This window comes from Lepidochelys olivacea (assembly GCF_965140295.1).
Source record: "Lepidochelys olivacea isolate rLepOli2 genome assembly, chromosome: 8".
Lineage (NCBI taxonomy): Eukaryota > Metazoa > Chordata > Testudines > Cheloniidae > Lepidochelys > Lepidochelys olivacea.
Genome location: NC_140418.1, coordinates 29,362,299 through 29,388,914, shown reverse-complemented (window position 1 = coordinate 29,388,914; position 26,616 = coordinate 29,362,299). Strand labels below are relative to the sequence as shown.

Below are 26,616 nucleotides of genomic sequence, written 5' to 3'. Positions count from 1 at the left end.
GCCAGTTCCCATGGCAGGGTTGCTTCTTCTTAATTAATTTAAATTCTATGTTTATTAGAAATTCATCCTGAATATTTTTAGGCCTTCTTAGAGCTATTTTGTTTCTGACTGCCTGATTAAGTGCAACAGTGTGCTCCAATGAAGAATTCACAGTGGCATTAATTTATAATCCAAGAATTCCTCAGTGCATTTTGAAGGAATATGAATTTTTTATAAGAGGATTGCTTCGTATTAATCTGATCACTCTTGGCATACATTTGCATGGATATGGCTTTTCAATGGAATTTGCTCTCAATGCTCTGAACACATTCTTACACTTGTTTTAAAACTAACCCTGAATTTGCCCCTGCTTTGCAAGCAACCATTCTTTGCTTTTTCGATTAAAAAAATAAACCCACTTTTAAAGTCTAAAAAAATTCTTTCATCGTTATGGAATAAATGCTTTGCAAACGACTTGGCATTTAGCTGAAAACTCCAGCCCTTCAGCATTCACAGACTGAGTATTTAAACCATTCATGCACAAGTCCAGATTTGCATTACAAAGAAATCAGCTATAGTAGGTTCTGAGGTGCCAGGCACATAGCCATTCTGAGTGCCTATCACCTCTGAGGCTGAAGGAAGTGGAGGAAAGGATGCTTAGTTTTATTTTTAACTGTACTATCTTTAAATAGAACAGTCATTCTAGATCAGTGGTTCTCAAACTAGGGCTGCTGCTTGTTCAGGGAAAGCCCCTGGTGGGCCGGGCCGATTTGTTTACCTGCTGTGTCCGCAGGTTCAGCAGATAGCGGCTCCTACTGGCCGCGGTTTGCCGCTCCAGGCCAATGGGGGCTGTGGGAAGCAGCACAGGCTGAGGGATTTGCTGGCCACCCTTCCTGCAGACCCCATTGGCCTGGAGCTGCGAACAGTGGCCAGTGGGAGCTATAATCAGCCGAATCTGCTGACACGGCAGGTACACAAACCAGCCTAGCCCGCCAGGGGCTTTCCCTGAACAAGTGGTGGCCCTAGTTTGAGAGCTACTGTTCTAGATTGTTTGTTTACTATCCCAATATGCAATCTGACTCCTTTATTCCCCCAAACAAGTGGCTCCCTACTTGCAGGAACAAATCAATGCATATACACTTCTATACCTGTGTGTACCTGTAACCCACACACCTTCTGGGTGTGGTGTTGTGTCCCATCTAGTGGCATCGTGACCACTTAGAGAGAGAGATAAAATGAGTCTACTCTACAGCCTTCGCTAAGAGCCAGTTGGCTTTTTGCTCATGCACTAAGCTCCATAGATATCAGGTTCGATCCCACACACTGGCGACCAAGGTCTGTCCATGTTACACACCCAAAATTGATTAGAAATTCAAGTAGTCAGACCTGCTTCTGCACTTCAATTGCTGATGCAAATTGCACCCACCAAAATGGAGGCAGCCCTTTAGGAAGGGTGCTCTTAAGTGTGCTCGCAAGAACATACTTAAACTTTTGTAATGCTCCAACTGCTGCAGCAATGGTGTCAAATATGTCATTAAGCCATTAAAATATCCATTTAAGACAAGTCTTGGTCAAGGGCTCAGTCACAATAGCTGGTATCTGCTGTCCAATTCCAACCTTGTTTATCCCAATTTGATCAGAATCATAGAATCATAGAATATCAGGGTTGGAAGGGACCCCAGAAGGTCATCTAGTCCAACCCCCTGCTCAAAGCAGGACCAATTCCCAGTTAAATCATCCCAGCCAGGGCTTTGTCAAGCCTGACCTTAAAAACCTCTAAGGAAGGAGATTCTACCACCTCCCTAGGTAACGCATTCCAGTGTTTCACCACCCTCTTAGTGAAAAAGTTTTTCCTAATATCCAATCTAAACCTCCCCCACTGCAACTTGAGACCATTACTCCTCGTTCTGTCATCTGCTACCATTGAGAACAGTCTAGAGCCATCCTCTTTGGAACCCCCTTTCAGGTAGTTGAAAGCAACTATCAAATCCCCCCTCATTCTTCTCTTCTGCAGGCTAAACAATCCCAGCTCCCTCAGCCTCTCCTCATAACTCATGTGTTCCAGTCCCCTAATCATTTTTGTTGCCCTTCGCTGGACTCTCTCCAATTTATCCACATCCTTCTTGAAGTGTGGGGCCCAAAACTGGACACAGTACTCCAGATGAGGCCTCACCAATGTCGAATAGAGGGGAACGATCACGTCCCTCGATCTGCTCGCTATGCCCCTACTTATACATCCCAAAATGCCATTGGCCTTCTTGGCAACAAGGGCACACTGCTGACTCATATCCAGCTTCTCGTCCACTGTCACCCCTAGGTCCTTTTCCGCAGAACTGCTGCCTAGCCATTTGGTCCCTAGTCTGTAGCTGTGCATTGGGTTCTTCCGTCCTAAATGCAGGACCCTGCACTTATCCTTATTGAACCTCATCAGATTTCTTTTGGCCCAATCCTCCAATTTGTCTAGGATTAAGACTTGGTCAACACTTTAAATTCAGGTGAACATAGCTAAGTTGCTCAGGGTCTGAAAATTCCACACCCGAGCAACGTCGCCATGCCGACCTAACTCCCAGTGTACATACAGCAAGGTGACAGAAACATTCTTCCATCAACCTAACTACCATTACATGGGGAAGTGATATTCCTACAGTGATGGGAAAACCCCTTCCATGATATATGCTGGTCTACACTATGGGGATATGCTAGCAGAGCTATGGCACCATCACCATGCCACTGTAGTCCCCATACTGCAGACATACCCTTAGGCCTGCTCTGCATTACAAAATTAGGCTGGCGCAAGTCACTTTGCATTGACCTTTCCTTCGAGAAGCCCAGCTAAGGATGAGACTATCACCAGGCCCTTGAATCTTTTCAGAAAGGGATGTTAAGAATGTTAGCAGGAGACCTACAAGTAGTCTGGCCCTTTGTGTTTCCATTAAATTAAATGTTATAACTAAGTTAACATCAAGTAACCCCTATTTCCAGGCCTTCAGTTTTATCTTTCCAGATAAATCTGTTTTATTAAGCCCTGAATATTTACTCTTCCCACTGGGACTCTCCTTTTTACAATGAGTCTCTCTACATAGTGCTTGAATCCCTGACTCACATATGGAAAAGTACCCAGTAGCTTACTTGGTTCTTTTGAGAGAGTAATGCTCCACTGGGTCCTGGGGACAGAGAAATTCTGATTCTTCCTACAGGCTCAGCATAAGGGGCCTGTCTTTTAATTCCACTTTGCCAATCTATCAAGAAGGTAAGAAATACCTGGGGTTGCAAACTTTCTGTAATTTTAAATAGATTTTGAAAGTTGGTTCCAATAATACAGGGACTTCCCTGCTAGTTGGTCTACTGTTATTATTGTCCCACTTATGATAAGAGGGGTAGAAATGAACCTGGGAATTATCATCCAATCAGCCTTTTAGATGTGGTCTTCAAAATCTATTCTAGATACCTGTTAAGGCTGAGAGCTGTAACCTTTTTGCAGAGAACTAGCCAACTTTAGGAAACACAGCTTCTCAGATATAGTTAATTATTGTGTGTTCTCACATTTGATCTACAAATACTGTTTCTCCCAATGGGGGAATATTTTATATGGCCTTCACTGATTTGAAATTTGCTTTTAAGTCTGTTGACAGACATTTTAGGAAGAAACTTGCAAGGGCTTGGTAACATCTCAGGTTAACTATCTTTTGAGAGCCCTTCTTGGCCAAACAATAGCCAGGGTTAGGATAGGATGGAAGGACAATCTAACAGATCCTATGTCTATTATAAAGGGCGTGTATCATAGTTTGTTGTCCCCCTTTCTTTTTAATTTTTATATTAAATGGTACTGGGCCTACTTGAGGGGAAGCAGTATTTTGCCCCTAAAATTCTGAATTGACCAGTGTCCTGCTATAGGCAGGTATGGTTTTGTTGTCCCAAATGCCTTTGAGTCTGAAATGTCCATTATGGGATTTTAGCATTTTGTGTCAGCAGGAATACACAACTATAGATTAGCTGAAAACTAAAGTATTTACTTTTGGATATAAACCAAAGTTCCATAAATGGATAATTGATGACCACTATATCAAACAGGGTAAGTGCTTTTCTGATCTGTTTATATGCTTTACATTCAGGTATGCTTTACATACATTATGGTCCATGCAAACAATTCTTTGTTTTTCTAGTGTGCATGGGGATTATTTAATTGCACAATCTCTCAGACTGTTCACAGCTAACGTTTGTGCTAAGAAATTATATTATTGAATTATATTATCTCATTAAATTTCTATAGTGGAAATTTGGGGATGGAAAGATCATTAGAGAAATGCCAAATACATTTTTGAGGCAAATACGTCATCTCCTCAGCTATGCCCCAGCTGCTTTATGTAGGGCAGAGGTAGGTGAATGCTCTATATCTACCAAAGCACAATGCCTCTATGTTAATTATTAGTTTCAATTTCAGAATTTGAATTTACATTGGCTTCCAAGGTCATGTCTGGAGGAACAGCTTAAGTCTAAAACTTCAAAATTTTCAAGACTTTTGCAAGTCCAATGTCTGCATTCTTGGGGGTTTCAGAAACTAGGTTTGGTCAGGACTTTAAGAATTTTCATTAAGCTTAGAACAGAAGATGTTTGTAAATAATCAGGTGTTAATGCAACCCATGTGTCTCCCAAGCTCTGATTTAAAAGTCATCCATAGATCTGAGAAATATTTGGAAGTTTTGAATACTAAGCTAAAAAGGGGACTTCATAACTCTGTTTTCAAACACAGTTGGCTCATTAGGAGGGGAGGCCTAGAAGCATTCAGAGGCACAACAGTTTATGCCATCCAGGTCCACCCAAAGTTGAAGACTTGCTACATTACTTACTATTTTGTTACTTTTGTCCTTTGAGAACTATAATGACTTTCCCCAGCTTTGATGCAGAAGCCTTTTGCCTCACGAGCTCAACAATTTGAATATTGGTGATGTAGCAATGATGTTTCAGTTATACAGACAATTGCTTTATTTACCTGGTCAAGAAAAGACTTATGTGAAATTAATTTTCTTTATAGCCTAAGTGAATCAATTTATTCTTAATATTTTAAATTTCATTTTTTTGATACAGCTATTTTATAAGTTAAGTACGGAGAAGGGTAGAATCTGTGTTTATCTTCTGTATTGTGATTATTTAAAAGTTTGTATTTACTCTGCTGAGCATTCTGGTTAATTATTAAGATGCTATCCTAACATCTGATTTGCATTTGCAATTCCATACAGTCTTTATTGTCATTAAAAGCTGGAGTCTTTCAAAGAAACAGTTGCTGCATGCTGGCCCCTGAGCACAAAAGATCTTTCAGAGTTTCAGAGAATGCCCCACCATCCCCACTGACGTTCTAATTGTGCTCTTAATGGGTTTTCCCCTCAGTCACAGATATCTGTTTACATTTTGAACTGTACAGTCCCCGTGGTAAGCAACAACAGACAAAACACCAACTACCTTCTCTTTGCTTCTTCATACCGGAGGCGTAATCTGACCTTCTCAGCCAACTGATTATTAGTGCTTGTGATAAACTAGGAAATAAAGTATAATACCAGTGAATTAATAAACAGCTATTGTGCCTTGAGACATTCTATATTGTATATTGAAATTGTAATGCTGCTAACTTGTCAATTGAATTAAATTCATAGATTCAAGAGGTGATCAGACTGAAAATTGTTTCTTTTGATTGATTTTTTATGATTATGTGCTTCAGGTGTTTAAAAACGGATATCAGATGCAAGAGTTATCTTGCTCTCCAGTTATAGAGTACAGCAGAATCTGACTAATTCACATCTACAGTTGGGGCCCAGATTTCCCCCCTTTGCATTTAAAACTACAGCGGAGGACTTTCTGCAAGGTAATTTTTATTATCTCCCTCTTCTGAAATTTTACAATATGCGTTGTGTTGGTCTGTCTTATTTAGATTGAAAAATCTTTAGGGCAAGGAACATAATGGCTATTAGGACTGGGCTGATAGATGCCTTACAAAAATAGAACTACAGTAGTAAGGACTATTCACTCAAGTGAGGAGTTGCAGGATTGGTCACAATGATACCAAACCTGCCATCTGATCCACATGGGTTGTCCCCGCTGCACCTGTGCAGAGCCCCAGTCAAAGGTGACACCAGTTTGCTTACGCTGATCCGATTGCCAGATCAGAGCCCAATGTTTGTAAAGCACCATGAATGTTTATGGCACTATAAGACACCACACATTTTATAATTTTAATACAAGACCATACTCATCAACTTGCTATTAAATCTTATTAAGAAGTAGCAAGAAGCCACCTTTTTTATGTGCAAAAGTCAAGATGTGTGCATTAGAGGGCTTCTATATATCTTTGAAAGTTAAGGATGTTAATCAACAGACATAGGAAGAATTCACTCCAAAGAATCATTAATTTTAAGGATTTGCACCTATTCCATAATTCCCATTTACAATAATAGGATCCAAGGGTAAAGTACACTCTTGTGGAGAGGGCCAGCACAAGGGTTATGCACCACTTAAGTGCCACTTACATTTTTAAAGGGTGCATAAGCCTGCGACTGTCCTCTAGACAGGGTTGCATTGTAACAAATTGTAACAAAGAGTTGAAATTTTAAAAAATTGGTAACATTACTCATTTACAATTCAAATCCCCAGCTAGTAGAAACTAACTTCATGAATGACCTAGCCCTGCAAGTTTGTAATCTTCCTCAAAGCTAAGTCCATAGGTAGCCTCAAAACATTCCCTCTGTCATAATGCTTGTCTTATAACTGAAGGGTTAACAGAATATTCCATGCCTCAAGGAAGAAATATTTGGGGGGGGGAGGGGGGGGAAAGGGTGGGATCCACAAAGAGACTTAGGCTTTGCAACACTGAGCATCATAGTGTCTAACTTTTAGGTGCCTAGAAAAAAAAATCACAGGAATAACGCTGGAATCCCCAAAGCCGAGTTAGGTGCCTATACAATGCATGGGGAGAGATAGAGGCCTTAGAATGTGATCCACAAACGCCAGCATGCCAGGCAGGGAGCCCCTCAAAGCTAGTCAATGGGAGATGCCAACCAGAAGGGTATATGTTAAGTCCCGCCCTGCTCACAGATATAGGCGCCTAAGTCTAGGCTGTAGGGAGGTGCTTATCTCTGCTTGAGATCCACAAATTGGAACCCACTTCCTTGAGTCACAGGGTTTAAACACTTTAGCTGCTTCTTGCTGCACATGAACTGACCAGAGAAGGAGGAGCTGCTGCTGCCACCCACCTTATAAGTTTTAGCCCAGTGATTAAAGCACTCCTGTGGGACATGGAAGACCCAGGTACAGCAGGGGAGGAAGGTGGGAAAGCCCAGTTCAAATCCTCTCAGGAAGATACTCTAACTCCTGAGCTCTGTGATATTCTGATGGGGGGATCCATCAGTCTCTCCTACTGAAGCTGTTCCACTGTGGCAGAATAATGAAAGAGTGATTGGAGCAGGGGGACCAGACCCAGGGTCTCCCACCTGCTAGGTGGGTGCACTAATCACTGAATTATAGGAGTCACTCTCCCACACTCAGGCCCAATGACTATTAGGTGGGGAGGGGCGGGAGGGGAAAAGAGAGAGAGAGAAATCTCTGTAGTCCCATGGTTAGGGTCCCCACCTGGGAAGTGGGAGACCCCTGCTCAAATCATCTTTCACCTGCTGGCAGACAGGGGGGAATTGAACCTGAGTCTCCCACTTCCCCAAGTGCTCTAACCGCTGGGCTAAAAGTTATAAAATGGGCAGGTACCACCACCACTACCACCTCCTCCATTTTGAATGGAATTGCCGTTCGACTTATGACAACAGGTCAAATGAAACTTCAGTGAAAACCACACTGATGTTGAAACTCTGAAGGCCCATCAATTAATAGTTAATTGCTCTACCCTGAAGACTTGCAATATGACAACATTGATCCAGTGCAGAGAAATAATTTTTGCATGTGTTCGTGTCACGTGTTACTCACATTTCCTGAAACATCTGTTTGGGAGCTAACATCCAGATACTGTGGAGGTAATAAGGATGCATTGCTATCCCACAGGTCTGACTGTGATCCTCTGTCAGTCATGAAGCCATCCTTTAACCTGGCTAAGCTCTAAAACAAGAATTCAAAGTCATCTATTTTCTTGCCAGAAAAAATATCACCAGCTGCACAACATCATTACATTAAATGAGATATTTAAGCTTGAGTAAAAATCACAGTGACCTTTCTTTGATAAATAGTTCCTTACTCGGAACATGCATCTCACAGCAAGCTTTTCTTTGATGTTCTTGCTCTCATTTTAGAGATCTGGGGATGATAAAGTGCTTTAATTGAAGCCAATGTCACATCATACCATCTTTGAGTTTGTGATCAGTAAATAAAACCAAAAGGATGACAGCTCCACTCCAAACGTGACGTTGGGTCATTTTATATTAACTCCTGAACTTATAATTATATTCTTTGAAATAAAAGATTTAGTCTGCCCTAGATATTGTGAACATTTCCAGTTACATCATATCAACTTTGCAAGAGTGTTTCAAGGCAATGCCTTGTCCTTTCCATCAATGGCTCATTTTTTAAAATTATTTCAGTACCTGAATGAGATCTTGTTTTTCCTTCTCTCCTGAAGTGATTGCTTTCTTGATAGCTTTCATTTCACTTAATATGGCTTGTGCTTCATCAAGTTTGTATCCACCTTGAGTATCAGACATTTTCATATCAATTCTGCATGAAAAGTTACAAAATAAAAAGAGGAAAGAGACTTAAAACACTCAAGATATGCCCAAAATAATTTAGGCACGTGACGCCGTAGTTCAAGTTTATTAAAGAAATTTTACATGAATGCATTTCAAATGCTAAAACACATGCAACTTTCTGTGTCCACTTCCTAGCATGTAAACACTCTTAATCATGGGCTGTCCTCACCCATAAGAGGGATACAACATAGTTAGTGAATGATCATAGTTCTTTTCCGCTTTTGAATATATGCAGTTACATTAACCTCATGATATGCACTTACATTAACCTTGAGAATTCCACTATTCTGAAGCTAACTAAGAGGGGTTACTTTAATGCCATCCCTTTGGTTTTTGACATGCCCGCAATGAGAAACAAGTGCAGTGAAATAAAATTCCTACTATTGCCAACATCATATGTTGGGAGTCAAATTCCGGTGGAATTACTCCAAACTGATGCCCATCTAACAAGAGGAGAATTTGGACCATAGATGCTTTTACTTGTCTTCCTTCATGTGTTTGTAAATGTCAACAGAACAAACTTATTGAACATGTCTCTCATGTCTCTGTGATAACTTACAGCTTGACACTGCAAACACTGTTTGCAATGCTCACTATACTCAATTGTCCCATTCACAATGTAATAAGCATTTTCAGAATTAGAGGGCCCAAAAGTCATGTTCCAGAAAGCACCTGGACCAGCTGAAAAGTTAAGATGAATATTCAGGTCTGGTATTTTCAGATGTCTTGGCAAGATCCCCTCAAAACTGTAGAACATCACAAGGATTTCTCCACCTGGACAATGGCAGGATCAGTCTAAATGTGTATTGAGAATGGTACAAGGGAGACACTTTTGGCATGAGTGTTATAGAATATGCCGTTAATTAGTCTCCAGGTACTGGGCATGTTGCCATTTTGATATCTTCAGGATGAAGGAGCTCCTGTTATTTTCTATATCACTTATGTTAGTAGAATATGAAACAGTGGATTTTACAATGTACATGACAAAAACATGTAAGTAAACTTGTATAACCCAAGGACTATGGTATTCCTGAAAAATGCCAATAAATCTGAAAATTGCAAGCTAAAGTGTCAGCTCAGTGCTCCAAAATCAGAGTATCGGACACATTTTAGCAGCAAAGTGAGGCTAGTGTCACCTCAGAGTGAGTACAAAATTAAAACATACGAACCCCCCTCACAGTACTCTCTTCTCGATTCTAGTATAAGAGCTTTGTACTTCCAAGGACTAAGCAGGACCACCACAGAGAGGGGGAGAGTAAGAGGAAGTATTTGCCTAGAGGTATGGCTGTTGTTACTGCTTCAAACAGCAACAGGCAGAGATCTGCAGCCTGCAGGGAGGTTGTGGGGGCATCTGCACAGAACTACCATACAGTGAGTTATGCTTAATATATTTGTACAGGATTGATTGATGTACTCCTACATTTTAAAACAGGTTAAGATGTAAGTACCACTTAGGCATTAATAGACACAAATATTGTACACAGAGATCTTCAAGACACAACTAGTACACACTCCACCACTCTGCCTAAAGTGACAATTACAGATTCCACAACCCATCGAAAGCTAATCATCCATTTTAGGTTTCCTGATGATACAGGGCCTGGGTTTTGGAAGGGCTTCAGCATGGTTTCTGCTAGTCCTGGCACTTTTGGCATACTAGCACCCGGGTGCAAGCATGGAAAATGGAATTTGCCTACACAAATCTCATCATCCAAACACATTGTTAGAATATACCACTTATACTAGTAGATGCTAGTGCAACAAAGTATATGCAAGTATAAGCAAGGACTGAGATCTGAGAGTTATCCCCAGAGGTCTTTGACATCTGCAAAAGGCAGACAAATCCATGCAACAGGAATTCCTTTTCTTCTTCCTTCATAGTGGTGCCCTAGCACAGATTTTTATCTTGATTTTTATCTGCCTTCCCCTGAAAACAATGGAGTGTGACAAACCTAGGAGTCTTTCTATTCACTGCCAGAAAATAGAAATCAAACTCCATGAAGTTAATATATTCCTTCCTTCAAAGTGTCATTAAACAAATCCTCTTGGTTAATGACAGGCAAAGTGAATCACTGCACATTTTCCCTGCTTCCACATTGGAAATCTTCCTTCAGTAAACAGGATAATTTTATTTTCTCCTTCAATTCATCACAGCAGGAGAAAGAGATTGGAGGGCTTAGATTTAAGGAGCAACTGACAGAAGCTGTGAAAAAGTCATTTTTGTTCTATGTTTGTGCAGCACCTAGCACATCAGGGTCCTGGCCCATCCGTAGGGTTTCTAGGATGTCTGGTAATATAAATAAATACTCCTCAGAGATGTGACATATATCTGAAACCAATCTAGTAGCTGCTAAGCAACTGGTTTGTAAATTACAGAGGAAAGACTTCCTAAAAATTTGTAGGGAAACCAGTTTCGACATGTTCTGCATATTAAACTGAGCACAGACGTCATGGTGAAGTGGTGTATTCTCTTCAACAGAAGTAGGCTGAACAACTTGACAGCTGGTCTTTCCCTCCTCCCAAGGGAATTCTACTGAGAGGAGCTGGCACATCCATGAATTTGTAAGTGGTAAAAATTAACCACCTACACTATATGCCTCATTACTTAAGAAATGCCAACTGTTATTCCTACACTGGTAAGCATCAGGGTCCTTGTCTTTGTCCAGCTTTTCCTCAATGCCCCTAAAGACAATGACCCTTGAATCAAGACCCTGGGCCCTACCATGACATCAGTGTTAAGCAGTACTAGATGCAGTGAGCAGTACTGTAATTTAAATGATGACATAATGTGGCCTCATGACATTGTTGGAAGTGCGTTTTGGAGTTAAGTCAGTTTGTACTTGCTCACATTTGCTACACTAGCACTTACGGTGTGCAAGTGGCAGATTCTACTATGTGCTATGTGTGCTGCTTTTCGAGTCTGTCAGTTGTGTGCCCAGATGTTCACACCCTAGGAGCACACACAGGCACAGAAAAGGCTTGAATTATTCAAGCAGCTAAAGAAACTGGGGGGAGAAGGGGGTCAGTAGGGAGAGAGGAGAAGAGAGGAGGGAAAGAACTTTTCACCAGAATATAAGATTGTGCATTAAACTTACTTCTTTAGTGTCTGGAAGCCATGCTCTTTGTACTGCAGTTCCTGCCTCATATGAGCTACCTCTCTCTTCAATTTATTAACCTGTAGTAATTGGAAGAGCAGTGTTACATTTTCAGACTGATACATCCATTAAGATTAAAGGCACGGTATTATCCACACAATCAGAACACGCTTAATCAGGATGGGCATTTCAGGCTGAATCTCCTAGAATATCAATTTAGCACAACAACAGTGAATAGCCATAACTACTACTTCATCTGGACAGTATTATAAAATCACCCTTTAGTGGAGATATATTCATCCCGTTCCTAGAAGTTATGTAGCATCAAGTTAGGAGCAAGAGATGTGAAATTCTTAACTATTAAATACACAAGTTGACATATAAAGATTAAAAGGAGACAAATATGGAATCCAATGAATGTCATTTTTATTCAATAATGTTTAATGTCTTTACAGACTTTTTAAACATGGTTAAATAATAAGACAGCTGCTTAATTGCAATAATATAAGCCACCTACTGGGCTGTCCCAATTAAGAGATTTCATTGTACAGCTAACACAGTGGGAAGATAATGCAAATTGTAAACACATGGACCCTGTAGTTTTCTCTATTATGCTCCTCCATAGAAGCCTGACTCACCTACTTTAGATTGGGAACCAAAATGACCAGAAGTAAAGTCTCCATGAGAAGGGACAGCACTCTAAAAATCTGCACTGAACTGAACACAAAATAGCTACCAGTGTCTGGAGACCATTCCTAGGTATTTGAAATTGCAGTACAAAGTCACCACCTAGTTAAATACCTCATAATATCCTCTATCAGCTTTCAGGCAAGCTCAAAGCCTTCAAGAAAAATGTGTTATAGTTTAACTTTGGGACACTGACTTCAGAGAATTTCTGATCATTTATATTCTAGATTAAGGGCAGCAACATTAGCTCACTCAGCTGCCTTGGCATCTCCTTTAATATTTATATTATATTATATTATATTATATTTATCATGAGGTTTTGAAGCTTCTTAAGATCATTAATGGAAAGCAAAGGTCCATTTGTACTTCTTACCCTGGATTTTGTAGTAGCAATTTCAGCTTTAAGAATCTCCGGGTCATATTTAGAACTAGACGATGAGCCAGAGTGCACTGGAATGAAGAGAATATTGAATTAAGAATTCTATTTTATGGTAACGTGAGCTTTACAACACAACACACAAATCTGAAAGGAGGACTCCAATACTTTACACACAACCTGAAGAGTCAATATTTATTCTCTGAGTCCTAATGCTCTTTCCTGAGGAGACCAATTTATTTTCATCTTCTCTGCTTCACTTCATGCTCCAACTCTCTCCCCACACTCTGAGCAAAACAAGACCTCTCGCAGCTCTCCCCCACCTCAAGACCCTCTGCTCCTCCCTATGCTAGTTCTGCATCTTTTCTTCCAGTGTGACAGCACCCAGCAGCATGGTCAAATAATCACACTGGGAATGCATGCCAAAGAAAGTTGGAGATGCAGAACATGCTCCATCTGTAAGTCCTGATCTGGGACCAGTTCCCAGCAATCAAAATCCCTCCCTTCTACTTGGCCCAGTGCCTGAACACTAGGTCCATGCCCAGTTGCTTGGTCTCCTGCAATATCAAATCCATTAACAAAAACAAAATACCCACACCACACCCCGGAGGCAGCGAGGGGAGATTGTACGTAGGATTTCCATTTTAAAGTAGGGTTTTCTTGTAAACTAATCCATCAAATACACAACATAACAAGAAAACTGAAGAATGCATTACAGCCTTCTGAAGGGCCTGAGGACGTGGCAGACCATAGGATGTGCCGCTGGGGATTAGACCAATGTTCCATAAAGTGCAGCATCCTGTCTTCATCAGTGGACAAAACCCTTCTGCTTCAGAAGGCACAGCACTGCACAACTGGGAGCTATTTTAAGGGGTGGCTAGCGACAAGGAAACTGCTTTTTGATCTCTGCAATGATCCATTTATGCCCTGTAGTACGAAACTGTAGTTTTCTTTTCAGAAACATTAGCAGGATGCTATCAGAACCCTCCAGCGTGAGCATACAGTTTATAGTTCACAGAGTCCTGAGTAATATACAACAGAAGCGAATGGGATTCAGAGAAAGGGAAAAGCTTCAGGAAGAGACCAAAATGTCTGGGGCTGTTTACTTTAGAGATGAGACAGGGGACATAATGGCATACAAGCTGGAATAGTGGCATAGCAAAGTTAGATTGAGCACTTCTATTTATCATCATAAATATAAAGGGAAGGGTAACCACCTTTCTGTATACAGTGCTATAAAATCCCTCCTGGCCAGAGGCAAAACCCTTTCACCTGTAAAGGGTTAAGAAGCTAAGATAACCTCGCTGGCACCTGACCCAAACTGACCAATGAGGGGACAAGATACTTTCAAATCTGGGGGTGGGGAACAAAGGGTTCTGTCTGTCTGTGTGATGCTTTTGCCGGGAACAGATCAAGAATTCAGCCTTACAACTCCTGTTAAGTTAGTAAGTAATCTAGCTAGAAAATGCGTTAGATTTTCTTTTGCTTAATGGCTGATAAAATAAGCTGTGCTGGATGGAATGTATATTCCTGTTTTTGTGTCTTTTTGTAACTTAAGGTTTTGCCTAGAGGGATTCTCTATGTTTTGAATCTGATTACCCTGTAAGGTATTTACCATCCTGATTTTACAGAGGTGATTCTTTTACCTTTTCTTTAATTAAAATTCTTCTTTTAAGAACCTGATTGATTTTTCATTGTTCTTAAGATCCAATGGTTTGGGTCTGTGTTCACCTGTACCAATTGGTGAGGATTATTATCAAGCCTTCCCCAGGAAAGAGGGTGTAGGGCTTGGGGGGATATTTTGGGGGAAGACATCTCCAAGTGGTCTCTTTCCTTGTTCTTTGTTTAAAACACTTGGTGGTGGCAGCATACTGTTCAAGGACAAGGCAAAGTTTGTACCTTGGGAAAGTTTTTAACCTAAGCTGGTAAGAATAAGCTTAGGGGGTCTTTCATGCAGGTCCCCACATCCGTACCCTAGAGTTCAGAGTGGGGAAGGAACCTTGACAATCCTCCTAGTAGAGATGAACATTTCAATGAAACTGAAAGGCAGCAAAATTAAAATTACTTATACAACTTTTAATGTAATCCAGAATTAGCCTGTAGAACTCATTGACACAAGATATAATTGAGGAAAATTTCTCAGCAGGATTTTAAAAGGTTTGGTCATTTATGTGGATAATGAGAACATCTAGAGCATGCAGCTATGTTAGGCTAATCCTCTGGTGGGTTGCCAGACAGTTTGTTTACATTTGCATGGCCGCTCGCAGCTCCCAGTGGCCGCAGTTCACCGTTCCCGGCCAATGGGAGCTGCGGGAAGTGGCGCGGGCTGCAGGGACATGGGAGCTGTGGGCAACCATGCAAATGTAAACAAACTGTCTGGCAGCCTGCCAGTGGATTACCCTGACAGGCCATATGCATCCCGTGGGCCACAGGTTGCCCACCATTGATCTAAAGTTTACAGTAATAAGGATTAAAAAAAACCCAATGTTTTGGAAGGGATACAAATCATCTCTTTTTCAGGGCATTAGCCAGCCTCTAACTGATTGGGTTAGGAAGAAACTTTGCCTTTTGCGGGGGGTTCAATGCATATTCTTCTGAAGCAGCTGGTACAGACCCCTTTCAGACAGAATAGTGAATTAAGTGGCCACTAGTCTGATCTGGTATAGCAATTATATTCTTAAATGCATAGACGGTACTACAGACATATCTGGATAGAAAGGGAAATCAGTGTGTTCTGATGACATAAACATGAGTGGTTTGGAATGTCAAAGCCCAGAGAAGTAGGTGTGTGCTACCTGAATATTTCCAACACTGTGCTAATGTATAACATTTTACATGAAAACTTACACAATATACTAAAATTATTTTGCCATCCATACATGTTATTTCAGAAAATAAATATAGTGTGGCAACTTGCTGAGGTTAGAATAAGTCAGCATCCAGCAGAGGAAGAGGTGCAGTCAGGCCCAGCACTCACACAGACAGACCCAGAGAACAGTAGGAAGTGGGATGAAAGGAAAAGAGAAAATAGGCAGTGTGAGTGGACAGGAAGAGGTGGCTGGAAGACCACTTATATAGAAAATGAGGACAGGCAATCTTCATAAAATTGACTGCTCAGCTACAAAGCAGGAGATAACACTCCAGTCATCATACAGTTGACGTATCTGTGAAATAAGATGAACATTTGAATCATTACTAGCTATTGACAATTGTTCCAAGGCCAGAGTTTCAGAAGCAGTCCTTGATTTTGCCTAACTTGAAACATCACATGGAGAATCTTTGGGTGGTGTGGAAGAGAAACAGCTAGCTCTACACTACTGCTCATCCAGCCCCATTGTAAGGAGTGCATGTGGATGGATTTGCTTGACAAGTATAATTACACAGCATTCAGGGAATTGCTATGAATGTGAGCACCAAACCATTCCTTGACAGCCCCAGGTTTCAGAGGAGCACAGAGGTGGCAGATAGGCACATCTGACCGTGTCCCTTTACCCTCCCACCACACACTGCCTGGCACAGCTGGGAATCTAGCATTAATTACATTTAATTACCTTACAGTTTGCTAATCCCCAAACTGATCATTTGCCCACCTGAGATACTGGTGTCTCTCCTCTTCAGCCTGATTTAGTTTGAAGACAGATAAGCCAGAGAGAATAGGTAAGACTCGGCCCTTGATGTTAAAGGTCTGTCCTATCAGGAGCAGCTACAAAGAGTTAACTTTACTCCAAAACCAGTTACAAAAACAAGTTACAAATTGTTTTCCTGGTTGTATCATGATGCTGTTTCCCACTTGCTAGACAGTTTAATACTTACAGCTGATCTGAGAGCCCAGTTTGTGTTCCCAAACGTCATGTAGCTGCCTGTATTCCTGCTGGGCCAATTCAAGTCTCTGCTGTTTCACCTGGTAGATCTCTTTCTGAGCAGCGATTGCCTCTTGGGCCAGTATCAGATAGTCCTTCAGCATAAGTTCCTGCTCCCACCGCCATTGCACACGAGGGTCCTCTATCTGTGTGGATTCTTAGCAGAGATAAAAGTCCTTACTCAAAAGATGGACAGGATAATATCACTCAAGAGAAAACAAAGACACCAAGAAAAAAAGTGTGCCTAGCATCACCTCCCCTCACTTATGTCAGTATTTAGAATGAAACTTCCAAATCTTTTTTGTCTGCTAAGTGTCTAGCAATCTGCAGATCTAAAGTGAAATTGGTTGAATTACTGTATAAAAATGGTAAATGGTAAAATAATAAGTGCTAGTTTCAGCAACAGATTCTACTTATGCAAAAAGCTATTGTGGAACAATTTCTATTCTTATTAATATTTTTTTTTAGATAAAATATTGAGGGCTTGAGACTTTTCACGGATGTTCTCTACTGGGGGGCCATGATCTGTTCTAAATATGTAATTTATATATGCCACTTCACAAACCAAGGAAAACATTGTTACAGATACAACATTATCCATGTGACTTCCCTATAGTCACAGCAACAAAGACTGCAAAATAAAATGTTTGGCAGTGAAGAAGGACTAAGTCTGTAGTGAGGCAGCAGGGAGGAAATCAATATTTTAATCAGATTCTAAAAAAATATTACAAATACAGGATAATTAAGTCATTTAATGTAGCCAAGTGCATCCCTTTAAAGCCTGGTCCACACTTCAAACACAGTTCAACTTCGCTACAGACTTTTAGGGGTGTCAAAAATCCACACCCTGAGCACTGTAGCTACGCCAACTTAGTCTTCAATGTAGAGCGGTGGCTCCCAAACTGGGGTTTGCAAAATGTTACAGGGGATTCTCAGGAAAAAACTCCCTAATGGTGGACAGAGCTGTCCCTAGGGATAGCATGGGGCCAGCAGCCTGGAGCCCCAGGACTTCCAAGAGCTAAGCCGATCAAACCAAGCACATCTAAATCTCCTCAGTGTGATAAACTTCAAGACTCCTTGTAAGAAATGAAAAGGGAGGTGGATATTTTTTGCTGTTTTTAAAATTAAATAGGAAGCTAGTATTGTTTTAAAAATTATTATGAAGAACAAGTTTAAGCTTTATTGTAACATGCGTTGTTTGCCTGGACTGTTCAAGACCTGAATGCTTGCGTGGGAGGAACTCTTTGAGCTGTTTTCTTAAATACCTTCATGCTGTTTCATGTCTGATACTCCTTGATGAAACATAAGAGCCTTGTCTTCTAACAGGCTAATTCAAAGTGATACAAGTGAGATCTACAAAAGTGAGATCTTGGAAGAGTGTTGCCATTTTCATAATGTAATAAAAATACTATAATGATTAATAATTAATAATAAATAGTGTGTAATAAGTATGTCATAAAAACAAATTTTATATTTCCAAGATCAGTGCTTTTATAATTTATACTCCGGTAAAGGAGAAAATCCCTGGAAATATTCATTTTTAGGAGGGGGTTCACAAGACATTTTAGTGAAAGGCATTCACAGGTTGTTAAAGTTTGGGAACGACTGATGTAGAGGCAGCTAGGTCAATGGAACCTAGCTACCACTGTTCAAGGAAGTGTAGTTCCTACAACAATGGGAAAAAACCTTCCATATCTGTAGTCTACATCTATACCATGGCATTGTAACAGTCGCGCCTATACTATAGACATGGCCCAATTACGTTGTGTCATTAGTGCCTTGAGACAGGACTAAACTTCTATTTTCCCCATTTAAAGGATGTACAGCAATATCATTCTACTCATTTTAAGACAAAGGAGCAAGGGGGAGAACTGTTATAAGGAAAATAATTTTTACATAATGGAACTGTCGCTATTCTGGACAGTTTAATGGACTCTGTGGGCTCCATTATTCCGATACAATGAATTCACAGCCTTCTATGAAGAAAAGTCACATAACGGTCACTTAAGTTGCCACTCTTAATACAACTTATATTTTAATTCTATTATTTCATTTTCGTGGTGTGAGCGAGTGTTTCAAAATTTCTCATTTTTCTCTCAGCTCTACTGTATGTGCCATTGCCAATTTGAAATGCAAAAACAGGAGTTGCCATTATTCAGCTAACTTTAAATGCTCTAGGATGCCTGAACTGACAATGCTTGAATGAGGCTGTCTAGTTACTATGTATTGAATAATTAATAAAGAGGGCCTGGTTGAAACCATCTGTGGGACACTAATCTGCATATTTTAAGAGTTTCTTTAAATATTTAGAAGAAACTGCCAGAGCTGAAGCTCAGAAGAGGTCTAAAGTCAGCCAGAATATTATCTTCATAGTTGGAAGATACAGGATCAAGAGAAGCACACCCATTTTGATGAAAACCCTAGATATACTTACAGCAGTTTAACCAAGGCCTCAAAGCTGTTGGCATTACTCTACAAGGGGGACACAATTATGCTGGGGGAAAGCCTCCTAACACAGAATATCCCTCCAGTAATGTGTTTTCAAATAAGTGCTTGCTGTGCATGTGTAGCTAGAGACATGCAGCACACACATGGCACTTTAAAGAGGTGAAAGTAATGCAATAACCGGCACAGCCTGAACATACAGGTTACAAAAACAATACAAACCAAAATCCCAAGAGACGCAGCAGTCTAGTTTAGACACAGCCTTTTCCCACAAAAGTTTAATATTGCTACCATTAGTGTAGGCAAGATGTGAGCTGCTGTGGGTCTGAAAAGCTGTTTTAAAATCACTTCTAAAACCGGTGGCTAGTTTCCGCTATCCGAGGTCTGTCATCCACTCAAGGTGTGGGTGAGGCCATACGCTGTTCCAGCAGGACATGAAAGCTGCTGAAGTGTTCCGGGTAACCTTAGAGTAGGGACAGAGAGAGGAGCAGTGTCTGGAATGCACAGCATCAGACAAGCAACAAGAATTTGAAAATCCCAGTGGCAGTGCTCCCAGCTAAATTTTAGCAATCCAAAACCACTCTGATTCTCAGTGAATCACTCAGCTCTTCTTATTTGGAAAATTCACTTTGCTTTGTGTCCAAAGCCAGAAGGGTCAAATCTTCAGCAGAACACCCCAAGGAAGCTGTATGAAACTTCCCATGCATGTGACTTGCCCAAGATCATGTAGTAGGTCAGCATTGGAACCAGAATTAGAAACCACAGGCTCCTGATTCCTAATTGCATGCTTAATACATTAAATCAGAATACCTCTGAGGAATACTATTTAACCTTAGAATCTTGGACTCCAAGTCCGTAAGTTGGGGATAATTTACCTACCCATAGCTACAACCTCTCCCTGTATATTTTCAGAGACTACTTGTACTAAACGTAATACCCCCATTTTGCACTTGCAGAACTGAGATACCACCACAATTCAGAAGTGTGAATTTGAGAGAAAGCAGCTGATTTTTCAAACACCCAAATTATGTTTGTTCAAAGTTTCATGAAACACATTATGAACTTCTAAAAAATTGGCAAAAAATCTTTTTAAAATGTGACAGCTGACAGGTATTCCCTTGGTCCTGTTTAAAAAACAGTTGGGTTCTTCCTCAGCCCTCTTTAGCATATCTATATCGCATTTTTCAATGCAGTTCTTAGTTCAAGTGACCTTTGCAGATGTGAGCATGTGAAGTGAGGATGAACTAAAAAGTTTGCTTTCTCATGAGTAGTGTTAATACTGCCAAGGATTGCAAGGTGATTTCACCTACCCAGGAAGTAGATCAGTGTTCTATCCCCTTTTTGCAGATTAGTAAACTGAGGCACGGGCAATGTGACTTTGCTATTAACTTGCTGTGTGACCAAGGAAAGCTGGAGACTGAAAACCCAGGAGTTCTGATGTGCAATCCTGTGCATTGGCCACAAAACCACCTTGCCCTCTAGTTTTCTGCTCACATATACTCACCTTTCCCCTCACCATGGTCTCTAGTCCACTACCTTGTCCTCCCCGTTATTGCTGTAGTGGAGTTTCACACTCCCTACTTCTCAGTCTTCTATCCCTGCATTTTTTTAAACCCTCTTGTCTCTGCCATGCTGGGACCTGTGAATGCTCAGGACCAAACAGCAGCTGTGCTGGCCATCTATTCTTCCCCACTTCCTGCATCAATGTGCTGCACTAAGAAGCCTGGCAGGGGTGAGGGTACCTGCAAAAGGGAAAAGGGAGGAAGCCCTGACAGCATCTGGTCATTGGAGGATGGGCTGAAAGGAGAACACTTCAGCTGACATAAGACACACAGCAAGGACAAATGTGACTCATTCAGGTAAGTGATACTTGGCAGGAGACTAATACAGAAGATCAACTATGCAATTGTATAGGGAGACCACAGTCTGTTCTCTCTTGCATCAGAGCATTTAATTCATCACAATTAGTAATCAAAGCATCAAGCTACATTCCCCCAGTTGCAGCACTAATTGAGCACCAATTACAAAATATGCAATCATGAATCAGGTATCGTTGCGGAGAGTGGACCAGATGATATGTCTGGGGCGAGAAAGCAGAAGGAGACTCCGCTGGTTGGAAGGCATGAGATGCTATGTCCTGAGGTTGGGAGTTCCACGACCACCACTCCCAAGAGGAGAAGGCGGGTGGTGGTGGTCGGGGACTCTCTCCTCCGGGGGACTGAGTCATCTATCTGCCGCCCTGACCGGGAAAACCGAGAAGTCTGCTGCTTGCCGGGGGCTAAGATTCGCGATGTGACGGAGAGACTGCCGAGACTCATCAAGCCCTCGGATCGCTACCCCTTCCTGCTTCTCCACGTGGGCACCAATGATACTGCCAAGAATGACCTTGAGCGGATCACTGCGGATTATGTGGCTCTAGGAAGAAGGATAAAGGAGTTGGAGGCGCAAGTGGTGTTCTCGTCCATCCTCCCCGTGGAAGGAAAAGGCCTAGGTAGGGAGCGTCGAATCGTGGAAGTCAACGAATGGCTACGCAGGTGGTGTCGGAGAGAAGGCTTTGGTTTCTTTGACCATGGGATGGTGTTCCATGAAGGAGGAGTGCTGGGCAGAGACAGGCTCCATCTTACGAAGAGAGGGAAGAGCATCTTTGCCAGCAGGCTGGCTAACCTAGTGAGGAGGGCTTTAAACTAGGTTCACCGGGGGAAGGAGACCAAAGCCCTGAGGTAAGTGGGAAAGCGGGATACCGGGAGGAAGCACAGGCAGGAATGTCTGTGAGGGGAGGGCTCCTGCCTCATACTGGGAATGAGGGGCGATCAACAGGTTATCTCAAGTGCTTATATACAAATGCACAAAGACTTGGAAACAAGCAGGGAGAACTGGAGGTCCTGGTGATGTCAAGGAACTATGACGTGATCGGAATAACAGAGACTTGGTGGGATAACTCACATGACTGGAGTACTGTCATGGATGGTTATAAACTGTTCAGGAAGGACAGGCAGGGCAGAAAAGGTGGGGGAGTAGCACTGTATGTAAGGGAGCAGTATGACTGCTCAGAGCTCCGGTACGAAACTGCAGAAAAACCTGAGTGTCTCTGGATTAAGTTTAGAAGTGTGTGCAACAAGAGTGATGTAGTGGTGGGAGTCTGCTATAGACCACCGGACCAGGGGGATGAGGTAGATGAGGCTTTCTTCCGGCAGCTCACGGAAGCTACTAGATCGCATGCCCTGATTCTCATGGGTGACTTTAATTTTCCTGATATCTGCTGGGAGAGCAATACAGCGGTGCATAGACAATCCAGAAAGTTTTTGGAAAGCGTAGGGGACAATTTCCTGGCGCAAGTGCTAGAGGAGCCAACTAGGGGGGGCGCTTTTCTTCACCTGCTGCTCACAAACCGGGTAGAATTAGTGGGGGAAGCAAAAGTGGGTGGGAATCTGGGAGGCAGTGACCATGAGTTGGTTGAGTTCAGGATCCTGACGCAGGGAAGAAAGGTAAGCAGCAGGATACGGACCCTGGACTTCAGGAAAGCAGACTTCGACTCCCTCAGGGAACGGATGGCCAGGATCCCCTGGGGGACTAACTTGAAGGGGAAAGGAGTCCAGGAGAGCTGGCTGTATTTCAAGGAATCCCTGTTGAGGTTACAGGGACAAACCATCCCAATGAGTCGCAAGAATAGTAAATATGGCAGGCGACCAGCTTGGCTTAATGGTGAAATCCTAGCGGATCTTAAACATAAAAAAGAAGCTTACAAGAAGTGGAAGGTTGGACATATGACCAGGGAAGAGTATAAAAATATTGCTCGGGCATATAGGAATGATATCAGGAGGGCCAAATCGCACCTGGAGCTGCAGCTAGCCAGAGATGTCAAGAGTAACAAGAAGGGTTTCTTCAGGTATGTTGGCAACAAGAAGAAAGCCAAGGAATGTGTGGGCCCCTTACTGAATGAGGGAGGCAACCTAGTGACAGAGGATGTGGAAAAAGCTAATGTACTCAATGCTTTTTTTGCCTCTGTTTTCACTAACAAGGTCAGCTCCCAGACTGCTGCGCTGGGCATCACAAAATGGGGAAGAGATGGCCAGCCCTCTGTGGAGATAGAGGTGGTTAGGGACTATTTAGAAAAGCTGGACGTGCACAAGTCCATGGGGCCGGACGAGTTGCATCCGAGAGTGCTGAAGGAATTGGCGGCTGTGATTGCAGAGCCATTGGCCATTATCTTTGAAAACTCGTGGCGAACCGGGGAAGTCCCGGATGACTGGAAAAAGGCTAATGTAGTGCCAATCTTTAAAAAAGGGAAGAAGGAGGATCCTGGGAACTACAGGCCAGTCAGCCTCACCTCAGTCCCTGGAAAAATCATGGAGCAGGTCCTCAAAGAATCAATCCTGAAGCATTTGCATGAGAGGAAAGTGATCAGGAACAGCCAGCATGGATTCACCAAGGGAAGGTCATGCCTGACTAATCTAATCGCCTTTTATGATGAGATTACTGGTTCTGTGGATGAAGGGAAAGCAGTGGATGTATTGTTTCTTGACTTTAGCAAAGCTTTTGACACGGTCTCCCACAGTATTCTTGTCAGCAAGTTAAGGAAGTATGGGCTGGATGAATGCACTATAAGGTGGGTAGAAAGCTGGCTAGATTGTCGGGCTCAACGGGTAGTGATCAATGGCTCCATGTCTAGTTGGCAGCCGGTATCAAGTGGAGTACCCCAAGGGTCGGTCCTGGGGCCGGTTTTGTTCAATATCTTCATAAATGATCTGGAGGATGGTGTGGATTGCACTCTCAGCAAATTTGCGGATGATACTAAACTGGGAGGAGTGGTAGATACGCTGGAGGGGAGGGATAGGATACAGAAGGACCTAGACAAATTGGAGGATTGGGCCAAAAGAAATCTGATGAGGTTCAATAAGGATAAGTGCAGGGTCCTGCACTTAGGACGGAAGAACCCAATGCACAGCTACAGACTCGGGACCGAATGGCTAGGCAGCAGTTCTGCGGAAAAGGACCTAGGGGTGACAGTGGACGAGAAGCTGGATATGAGTCAGCAGTGTGCCCTTGTTGCCAAGAAGGCCAATGGCATTTTGGGATGTATAAGTAGGGGCATAGCGAGCAGATCGAGGGACGTGATCATTCCCCTCTATTCGACATTGGTGAGGCCTCATCTGGAGTACTGTGTCTAGTTTTGGGCCCCACACTTCAAGAAGGATGTGGATAAATTGGAGAGAGTCCAGCGAAGGGCAACAAAAATGATTAGGGGACTGGAACACATGAGTTATGAGGAGAGGCTGAGGGAGCTGGGATTGTTTAGCCTGCAGAAGAGAAGAATGAGGGGGGATTTGATAGTTGCTTTCAACTACCTGAAAGGGGGTTCCAAAGAGGATGGCTCTAGACTGTTCTCAATGGTAGCAGATGACAGAACGAGGAGTAATGGTCTCAAGTTGCAGTGGGGGAGGTTTAGATTGGATATTAGGAAAAACTTTTTCACTAAGAGGGTGGTGAAACACTGGAATGCGTTACCTAGGGAGGTGGTAGAATCTCCTTCCTTAGAGGTTTTTAAGGTCAGGCTTGACAAAGCCCTGGCTGGGATGATTTAACTGGGAATTGGTCCTGCTTTGAGCAGGGGGTTGGACTAGATGACCTTCTGGGGTCCCTTCCAACCCTGATATTCTATGATTCTATGATCAATAAAATTCAGGCACAGGGCTCGATTCATCCCAGTTGATGTGAGAAGGTGCCTTGAGAATATCAGATGAAGAGATTATACAAGCACAGATTATTCTGTAATTTGTTGTTTTTTGCTTGTGTCTATCACTCAGTTCAGAGCTTGTTGTAATGGTTTCGTGTTTGAGGAATAAAGGCTCACTTTGTTAGCATCACTGTTTGGCAAGAGAATTTTGGCTTATCTCAAATGAAGCTCTGAAAAAAAGTTGTACTGCAGTCTGAGAAGTACGAATTTGGGAAGTTCATTAATAATATACGATAGATATATAATATTCTGGGTATGCAATTCAATTGAATTATGTTTACTTTATCTCAGATAGTAGGTTAGAAGTGTTCTCAGCTCATTTCATCTGACTGGTTGCTGGCATTGGATTTAATTTAGCTCTGTCCTTGGGTGTACTGCTTATAATTAGACTGAAATTTTTAAACCTGCTACCATACTGAAAATTCCTTCCCCTACAGAACAAAATGAAATAGTCCCTGGGGAGCGGGTATCACTTTGGTCTCTTCTCCAAATGATTCTGTAAGCAACCAACACAAGATGTGTCTGTTGATCAGCCACAGAAAGCTGACTATGGTTTGATCTATTATGGTTATGAATAGAGCTGGTTTGGAAAATGGGGGTAGTGATTTTTCTCCCCTCCCCCCAATCAAAATTTGTTGATAAAGTTTCAAGCCAGTTCTAGTTCTGAGTAAGAAGATGCCACCAATATGCCTGCAATATTCTTTAAACTGTCTGGTGCCAAGTATCTGTGGGGTTTGCCATCCATGAGAAACCAAAGCTTTTAAGAGTAACAGTGGTCATTCAGGCCTCAATCCTTCAATTAGATTTGCATGAGCAGAGCTGCACTGAGTTCAATGAGGATATGCCAATGTGAATCAGACTGAAGTATCAGGAGCCCAATGCAGCTACAGAAAAGTATTGTCTACTTCAGGTTTATGGAGCAAGCAGAACAAGTATTTCCAACCAACTTCACTGAATGCCTTCTCTGCACTGAATAAAAATGGCCACCATACTAAGACACTATATACATTTCTTTATAGTGTCTTAAAGACCATGCAGTTAGCAAGATTGGATGGTCAGTAGGAACATTTTTTGGAGTTTTCCCTGTCCGAAGAGTTTCTCTGATGAGTTCTTCTCTTAAGAGTCAGTGGTAAGAAATAGCTAGACAAAGCTGATTTGTATTCCTTCTAGAATCCTGCTGGGAAGATTAACACAGCAACTCCTCTTGCAGTTTAATGACAGAATTGCCTTCAATACCTCTGCCTCTAATATCCCTGTCCAAAGTATTTCTCTGAGCATCTGTTAGCTGTGACAATCTGAATGAGTCAAAGCAAGTTAGTCTATTCCACAAAGCAAGGCCTACTTTTCTCTATATATGCTAGAGTAAAGTGATTTCATTTTGGGGGGGCCAAATCTAATTATTCTTATTTCTTTGCAAGAGCTGTGCCTTTCAGGGGGCTGATTCTAATACAACTCAAAAACACACTTACAATGACATTTCGTTTCAGCAGCCTTTGTAATATGTATCCAGTGTGACAAAGTTCCTGCTCTACCTTGGTGGGTCTTGCGCTTATTGGCGGATTTGCTCGCCTTGGAGCTTAACAGCAGCCCTCAGCTTGGCCGTTTTTCTGAATTCACAGTCCAGGTCGACTCCTTCTGTGTCTGACAAGGAGTTGGGAGGATTTGGGGGGAACCCGGACCCGCCCTCTACTCCGGGTTCCAGCCC

The 26,616-nt window shown here is 42.1% G+C and overlaps 1 protein-coding gene across 1 annotated transcript in view; it reads right to left on the bottom strand.

The window, feature by feature from the left end:
* The window catches only part of WWC1 (WW and C2 domain containing 1), a 135,822-nt gene that overhangs the window by 42,617 nt on the left and 66,589 nt on the right, over nt 1-26,616 (bottom strand). Inside the window, exons 3-8 of the mRNA XM_084636936.1 lie at nt 16,686-16,889; nt 12,870-12,946; nt 11,810-11,889; nt 8,553-8,682; nt 7,942-8,070; nt 5,437-5,510 (exon numbers count right to left, since the gene is read on the bottom strand). Of these exons, the coding sequence (XP_084493062.1) occupies nt 5,437-5,510; nt 7,942-8,070; nt 8,553-8,682; nt 11,810-11,889; nt 12,870-12,946; nt 16,686-16,889 (694 nt within the window). The remainder of the gene's footprint in view (nt 1-5,436; nt 5,511-7,941; nt 8,071-8,552; nt 8,683-11,809; nt 11,890-12,869; nt 12,947-16,685; nt 16,890-26,616) is intronic.